At 41.0% G+C, this 8710-nt stretch overlaps 1 protein-coding gene across 1 annotated transcript; it reads left to right on the top strand.

Annotated features, from left to right (window-relative positions):
- The first annotated feature begins 2012 nt into the window (after nt 1-2012).
- Nucleotides 2013-6897, top strand: LOC139457538 (uncharacterized). Its single transcript, XM_071238917.1, has 4 exons — nt 2013-2088; nt 2352-2642; nt 4998-5300; nt 6512-6897. The coding sequence occupies exons 1-4, from the start codon at nt 2013-2015 to the stop codon at nt 6895-6897; spliced, it is 1056 nt and encodes a 351-aa protein (XP_071095018.1).
- The last annotated feature ends 1813 nt before the right edge of the window (nt 6898-8710 follow it).

The raw sequence follows: 8710 nt of genomic DNA, 5'->3' as shown, positions 1-8710 counted from the left end.
GTGTTGTTTAATAATGCATAACAAAATCTCGGACAACATTTAACCCTGTCTTTTTCAAACCAGTTTAATAAACTGAACGGCAAAAGAAAGTATAGGTTGGCAATTTGTAATTTTCCTAAAAACGGCGATAACTAGTGGAAAGTGGGATTATGACTACCCAGGAACAGGTACCAAAAACCCCTTACCCGAACGCGCAACCTTTGACGCCGCTCGTTCGGTGACAGAAAAATGGTGAAACAGGTTTCCAGCCTATGGCATAAACTGCACGTGCATGTTAGCTCTATAAATGCGTTCGTCTGCATGGTATAACCACACGTGAAGGTCGCACACAAAAGAAATGCCACGACTGTCACAGGAGCAGAGAGAGATACATCGGTATGGCCGAAATTGGGGCAACACAGGTCCAAATTGCCAGAAGGTTTAGTTGTACACCATTGACAGTAGACAGGCTGATTCAACGGTACAGGCAGATATGGAGGACACAGGACAGACCTAGAACCGTAGTGACAACACCACTGGAAGACGGTCAGATACGGCTCATTCACCCGCGAAACAGATTCGTAAGGGCGACGGCGACGGCGGCGGCAGCAACAGCGTTGGGACATCCCATTAGCCAACGTACAGTACTACGACGACTTCGTGCTGCTGGAATCCGTGCGTATCGTCCTTTCCGAGGAATGGTACTGACTGCTCAAAATCGACGCCTGAGACTGCGATGGGCAAGGCGGGTTTGACGCTGTCAAATGAGAAATTGGCGTCGAGTGCTTTTTACTGATGAAAGTCGGTTTAACTTGTTTCGAAATGACGGCAAAGAACCCGCTTATCGACGCAGAGGGGAAGTTTGGCTCCGGCGTGTATTCGAGAGGTCCATCCATTCGGCGGGGTAGGTGTCATGGTGTGGGGCGGTATTTGTGGAGATCAGAAGACTGATTTGGTGATTATACAGGGAAACCTGAACGCTGTGCAGTACAGAGACCAAGTGTTGCAGCCAGTTGTGCTTCCGTTCTTACAAAACCAACAGCAGGGGACATTGTTTCAACACGACAATGCCAGGCCCCATACTGCAAGACTCACTCAGAACTTTCTAATCAAGCAGAACGTTGACGTTTTGCCCTGGCCTGCCCACTCACCCGATATGAATACGATGGAACGTCTGTGGGACCATCTTGACAGACAGATTAGAGCACGCCATAAGCCTCCCGTCAACAGACAAGAATTGCAGCAGGCCCTGAGAGACGAGTAGCAACGGATTCCAGTCCACGTCATCATAAGACTGACGTCATCGATGAGGCGTGTATCACAGCATGCATCGAGGCAGCTGGAGGTCATGCACGCTATTGAAGGCAACTGTGTCGACAATGAACTTGTAGTGTGTCTGACAATGTTTTGGTGACATTTCAGACAACTTTTGAAAATGAAATTTCTTACCCCACCATTATTTACCTTGATCTTACATAACCTGTGATTGCACAATTTCATTCGCACTGTGGTTGATCAATAATGTGTAACCTCTCCCTAGATAATATTATAATTGACAACAAAACCTCTTCTTGTTATACTTTATCAATCATGGAACTCGACCTGTACTTTCTTTCGCTGCCCAGTTTATTTGCATTTAATTTTACTTTAAATTTGAATCAGGTAGAAAATTTAATATTGTACATCCCAGGGTAATTGAATGATCAGAGGTAGACCCGGTGCCGCACGAGCGCATTTCTTGCACAATGTTCAATTTTCAGAACTTATATAAACTGAACGTCTGAAAAAAACGGCATCCACGGGTTAAAAACATCACAACGGAAGTCACTGATTCACAAAAAGCATATATCAAAATATAGCATGACATCACAACAAGAAACATGACGCCAATTACGTCGAATACGAATAACATAGATAGCAGCCTATCGTTAGGGAAATGCTGGTATCAAGTGATATCACCCAACATTTCAAGAAATACAAATCTTAGCCATTTACTCAGGACAACGTTCATATTGTTTTCTTTATGTTTACAGATGAAGCATTCACTCATCCTGAAGGTCTTTCTCCTCCCGGTACTCACCATCTTCACATTTCTCCTGGCACAGAGTGGTATGTGTCTGAAATACGTTAATGCTAATTATTATGTTCATCCCGTCATCTTCGAGGTACTACAACTTGGGCTAGATGATTTACAAATTGAAGCAATGTTGGAGACAAACTGTTTTAGAAACACCGTTCCTTTATTGCATAATGTACTGTGATTGCGGAAATACACTGAATAGATAAGGTGTTGACGACGGGATGTCCAAGTATTAAACATCTTTGATATGGTAACAAAATGATGATGTATTTTCCTGTTTGTTTTCTCTTAGATACAGCTGTAATACACTGTCCTGACATAGCCTACTTGGGTACTTCTGCTCAAATTACCTGTTCCACGTCTGACGACTTCAATAATACCATTTACACCTGCCCATGCGGAGCTGCACCACAGTGTCCGGCGATGTCAAACTGCACCCCTGTGTCAGGATATAATGCAAGCATCATCAACCAAACACAGACTGAACTCACGATAATCAGTGTACAACCACAACATGCAGGGAACTGGTCATGTACTGATGGAGGAGATGTCGGAAAAAAGTTTTGTCATCTTGTCGTCGCAAGTAGGTAGACGTGTTATGAAGAATAAAGATAAATAGTGGGGGAATTAAAAGGAAAAATAATTTCCCAAAAAGATAAAATAGTAATGCATGTGTTCATGAATCATTATCAAACAGTGATGATACCATTTATTTAAGAAAAGGTGAGCATAGCCTGAACCACCATTGTATGAATGGAATGTAACGAGTTAACTTTGTGTGATATCACCAATGCCTTTTATGTAGTGCTGCATTCAAGCATATGGATACGAGACAAGCATTATTCATAAATTGGTTGTTGATTTGCGTCAATCTCACCAATTTTCTAGCTATATAACTCCTGCATGTACATAGTCGAGTGTGGATCAAACAAACCAGTGGTGGATATTATGAGCAAGGGACTCAACCTGCTAGTGGGAGAATACACATCACATGTCATCTGTGAAAGCATCCAACACAGAGTGGGATAAATATTTCAAATCATCATCAATGACGGATCTTTTTAATAGAATCAATTCTTATTTAATTATAGGCTTTTTAAAATAAACTGAACTTATTGATAAATTTTGAATGGTGTACATAGCTATATTTTATGTTGGTAATGTATAATATGTAACTTAGATTGTTAGTGGCTATATCCTCAAAGGGGGTTGAAGTAGTGCAAAAGTATTGCCCCCCCCCCCCCCCCCCCCCCCCCCCCCAACGGTACAGGCAAGAGGATATGTAAGACCACATCATTCCAAGTACATTTGTTTTACATCGGTTTTAAACGTAGTATATTTGTTTATTTTAACTGTTGGCTTAATTGCATCCCATCACCAGCAGTTGAAGGGTTGGTGTAAATCCTACTGGGGAGCCGTGCAGGTAGCAAAAGAAATGTGAGTCCCCAGGGTCCACAGTGAGGTGGCCTCACTTTGGCTGCTGGTGATCTATAGCCCTTTTTATATTGTATTGTTGAATGAAAATGTATTCTTTAACTAGTTTAAAATTCGAAACTGTGATACTCTAGTTATCTTACTGTCCATCGTTGACAGCTTTTTAATCAAATCAAAATATAATCATTATAACTGTTCCGTCACGATATGGCTGAAGTTGTGTGACGGTAAATTTCACTAACTCACTCATTCACTTCAACAGAGTACTGTGAAAAAAACTAAGCTATACGAGACTGATTATTCTTTATCCATCTTTACACAAAGTCTGAAATGCTTGCCGTAAAAGCCTACTATGCTTGTCGTAAAAGGCGACTGACGGGATCGGGAGGTCAGGCTCGCTGAATTTGTTGAAGCATGTCATCGATCCCAATTGAGTGGATAATGGAGACGATGGAGCAACGTTTTGTCATCATGTTGTCGCAAGTAGGTTGACGTTTTATTGAGTTTGAAACAAGAAAACCAGTGGTGGATATTATAAGCAGCTGCCGTTCGATGACACAAATCAAACGTCATCTATGAAACATTCTCACAGATTAAGGGCAATTAATGAAAGCCACAAGAGACTGATTACCCAGTCTTCATTCATCTCTACATGTATCTTGATTTGCAATATATACTCATATCTCGTTCGGACCACCCTCGTGGTCAAAGGTAGAGCTTTCGTTCAGAGATCGGAAGGTCCAGGGATCGAACCCCAGCCGCGTCATACCAATAGACATTCAGATATGGTACTTGTTGTTACCCTGTCTGGCGCTCGGCATTAAGGGCCTAAAACAAGGACCGGCCTGCTGTGCCTCGGTGTGCTGGCACTATATCTATATAAAATCGGCATTAGTCCGGACCAGTACAAGCACACACACACGCACACACGTACGCACACACGTCGCACACACACACGTGACGGCACGTCTCTATACACGTGCAACACTTTTGAACGAGACATTCTCATGTAGTGACATTGTCGCCCTTACACAAATTAGCAAATATTGTCGAAATTAACCAAAGCGTGAGAATGCGAAAATGCTAGGGCCCGAATATTTGTCAGTAATTCGCTGAGCAGTGTTGGGTTTCCTAGGCGAAAGTAAAAGTATGGTTGTGGTTACGAATTCCAGCACCATACACACGCATCACTTAAGAGCTTCTTCTCAACGGTAAAATGTCGTCTTGTTGCATTGTCTACCTGTGGTTAATTTTGACAGCTTGTGCTTGTTTTTGTAAAAGCGACAACGCCAAAATGCAATGATGGGACAATGCCCCTTCTTGTGTCCCTTACATGAGCATGATCTTCACGACTATACCAGTTGTTATTTAGATGCTGTTACTTGATGATAACTTAACCTGATACATTTATGAACACAATGATAAACATGAAAACTGTTTTGTTCAAGAGATTCCGCTAATTGAGATATGTAAGTATACAGTTATGCACTATGTGATGTTTTAGAGATTCCCTCTGTCAACATAACCAGTGATGTGGATGCTGATTCAGTGGATCTGGGTGACAGAATATTACTCACAGTGGACATTCGAGACTACCACTGCTCTGACGCTTACAGCTTAACACTACAGGTCGGGAGTGTCACCTGTACATATGACACTGGGAGGAACGCTTCTGTCAAACACCGGACCAAAACTGTACCCATCAATGTGACACAAGCTCACTTCGGGAACGTTAAACTTGTGTTTGTCTGTGGTGATCACCAGTGGAATATTACTCCTGAAGGTGTAAACAAGCTACAGCAGAATAGTAAGTATCATTTATGTCTTGATCCAGCTGTACGTCATATGACTCAAATATAATTAAGGCAGGTAACTTGTATCGTTTGTCTGTCTGTGTGTGTGTGTGTGTGTGTGTGAGAGAGTGTGAGTGTGAGTGTGAGTGTGAGAGAGAGAGAGAGAGAGAGAGAGAGAGAGAGAGAGAGATGTTTCTTAACATCTGATTGTTTATTTGATACCAAGACACGTTTCCTGAATATTAATCGTAGTTTGAAATATGTGAATGGAGGTTGCAACTAGGTATAATGTTAACATGAACTGAGCCACGTCAGCTGGTTGTCAAGCATATCCAACTGACAAAGTTAACGCTTGGCAGTTAGCATAAGTAAACACCACAACATCGTTTTCATAAGAAATCTCCTATTCATGATTCCGACAATATCACAAGAATGATGAACCAGTGGTTTGCGAAAAAGTGAGCGTATTCTGCCCGACCGGTGGCACCCATTACAAAGACATGCAATAAAAGTCAAATCTCATTAAAATCTGATCTTAGTTCTCGCTATCGCTAGACAAAGACCTGAGGACATCCCATTAATGGTCACGTCAGAACGACCTTTCATCCAACCAATCAGAGCATCGTTTACCAGATCATGAAAGTGACAGTCGGAACACTTTTGCGACGGGATCGGTTTCCATTTGTGTGCTTGTAGACCTCTGCGGCTTGGAACTTTTCCCCCAAATTAAATGTGTTGGATTTTGCAGACATTTGTTCAAATAACACCTTGTTTCGTTTTGTCACTGTATGTACATCTGACTGCACTTTGTGACGTTATAATAGGACAGGGCCGTGGCCGTCTCATATACTTGGGTAAAAGTCGCTTCCCTTTGACATGTTGTTTTGCCTATATGTAGTTACGCCACTGTTTAAGAAACAGGCTTCAGTTGGAACTATATTGGCTACTGTCACTGTCCGACCGACACATCACTTAGCCACTGACGTAATACATATTAATGCTCACATTCCAGGAAAAGATGCAATGTTTAAATAATATTTGTGATGGCTCGCCATTCCTAATACAGGATATTTACCATGCCTAAACACACTCGCGTGATAACCTCTGTATACGTTTTTAGGGTGCATCAGCAATCAACAAAGCAGCATGCGGTGTTGACACTAAAACCAACTAACACTTATTTGCTGCAAACGGTTATTTTCAAGAGACAACTATTCTATTACAGGAACTTATGTACCATTCACTCTCTCCATAGTAGATCCGACAACAGAAATTCCTTCAAAGGATGCTTCAACTCTTTTGGTAGTTGCAGCAGGAGTTACTTCGGCAGTTATCATCATCCTAATTACCATCATCGCCTGCTGTTGTTGCAGTTGTAGAAAAAAGGTAAATCCAGCTCAAACACGCCAATCAAGTCTTCCCTCTGCGTCAAATACGGCTTATTCCGAAGTGGGTATAAGTTTTCAGGACGTTAGTAACAGTAACGGCATAAACGGCAGTTCAGAGAGCTGTGCCACCCACTGTTCGGTCGTGACACTAAAAGATACTGAAGATCCGCATGACTGCATGGGGAACGGGGGATCAATATACGACAGATTGAACATAAATTAGATAGACTGTCTGCATCTGCTAATAAAACCAAGCAGAACGTAACCGATCCACTGTATGGCGATACACAGAGCAGGATAGTTAGGGTCACAGAAGAACTATGATTGATCAAAAGCAGCAAATTAAATCTAATGTTGAAGATAGATGTAACATGTTCATAACCTGCTGGTTTTGGTTTTACCTTGTAAGCTAATGCATGTATTTACCAAGAGAATATACCCTAGCAGTACAGAAGAGGGGTTAACATAAATGTAGCAAATACATGTACGTCAACGATTGCTGTTCATTCTCCTTGAAATCTGCACAGTGCAACACTTGTGATTTCGTCTTCCTTTTTGTGGAAACAGGTAGTTGTAAATTCGTTAGCTCGTCACCTGGAGTCCAGATTGCAAGCAAGCACATTATAGCTCTGTCTTAGCTCATTCGCAACCAAAAATGATTATACAGCCCCTATCATTAATTCACTCACCAATTGTTGTTTTTTAAAATCACTTGCAATCGATACATTATGTTGTTGTTTTTATCTTGATTACTTTCTTTTCATTATTGTTGTGTTGTTTGTATCATTATTGATTTATATTGATGTATTTCATGTGTTTGTGGTTTAAAGCCTCACACAGCAATACATCAGCTTTGTCATGGCGGTGTGTAAACAATCGAGGCTTGACAGGAAAATCCAACGACTGACATAATTCGGGATACGATTACGTGCATCAACCAAGTCAGCGAGGCTGACCAACCGATCCTGTTACATATTCATGTGCCATTCAAAACAGGTTTAAGTGATAATGGCTTCAATAAACAAACATAAATGTTGAAATAATATAGATTAATATGATTAACACTAAGGTGGTCATGCAATGGACAATGTAAAGTTAATGACTCAATTAATAGCATATGGCCGTCCTAAGAACTTAACTAGAATGTTGTATTTTTGAAAGTGTTATTCGAATGAGTTTTAACAGCAAGCTACGGTTTGGTAACGGTTTTCCGATTGGTTACTGATACCACATATATGTTCGGTATGACAAATTTGCAAACTTCAATTGTGAGCTACTGTCATTGACACGATAATTATGCATTTCTATTTCCGTTCTAATTTTTCATTATTGTTGTACATGTTTTGCGTAATCTGATGTGAATAGATGTAACTCATAAGTGTTTGCTTTTGGAAAATAAAACTTTATCAAAACTCTGAATGTTGTCGAGAAGAGATATTTAGAGATACTTGGATTCTTCCAAAATCGTTGAATAGACTGAACTGGTTGTGAAAGATTGGAGACATAATGGAGGAGTTACCAACCACTTCATGACATTTTATGCATGTGTGTTGGATCTGATGGGTAGAGATGTAGGCTTAAGACCTTTTGGGGAATGGAGTGAGAAGTGTTATTAGATAACTATAATATATTGACATTTTCATTGTTTCATTAATTGGGGCGGTCGGGTAGCCTAGTGGTTAAAGCGTTCGCTCGTCACGCCGAAGACCCGGGTTCGATTCCCGACATGGGTACAATGTGTGAAGCCAATTTCTGGTGTCCCCCGCCGTGATATTGCTGGGATATTGCTAAAAGCGGCATAAAACCATACTCAGTCAGTCAGTCAATCTTTCATTCATGTCACTTCAGCCAAATCCATTAAATTACCCGAAGTGGCTGTAAAATATAACTCATATTACCCTGTGCTTTTCTATAAAAACACCGAGATGAAGTGCTCGTAAACTATGATCTTCAACAAGTACATACCCATGTCACTCCCGTCATGTCACTTATCAGAAAATGGGTATTAGCTCACAAATGAAAATTAACAGTCTGAA

The sequence above is a fragment of the Haliotis cracherodii genome, unplaced genomic scaffold, assembly GCF_022045235.1.
Source record: "Haliotis cracherodii isolate W230 unplaced genomic scaffold, xgHalCrac1.p SCAF_12, whole genome shotgun sequence".
In the NCBI taxonomy this organism is placed as follows: Eukaryota; Metazoa; Mollusca; class Gastropoda; order Lepetellida; family Haliotidae; genus Haliotis; species Haliotis cracherodii.
This window is presented reverse-complemented; position numbering and strand designations above follow the sequence as displayed.

Excerpts from the sequence above, each read along its gene's own strand:
- LOC139457538 (XM_071238917.1), top strand. The coding sequence starts at position 2,013 with ATGAAGCATTCACTCATCCTGAAGGTCTTTCTCCTCCCGGTACTCACC. Across the intron at positions 2,089-2,351 it reads ATTTCTCCTGGCACAGAGTG|ATACAGCTGTAATACACTGT; the intron begins GTATGTGTCTGA and ends GTTTTCTCTTAG. Across the intron at positions 2,643-4,997 it reads TTGTCATCTTGTCGTCGCAA|AGATTCCCTCTGTCAACATA; the intron begins GTAGGTAGACGT and ends GTGATGTTTTAG.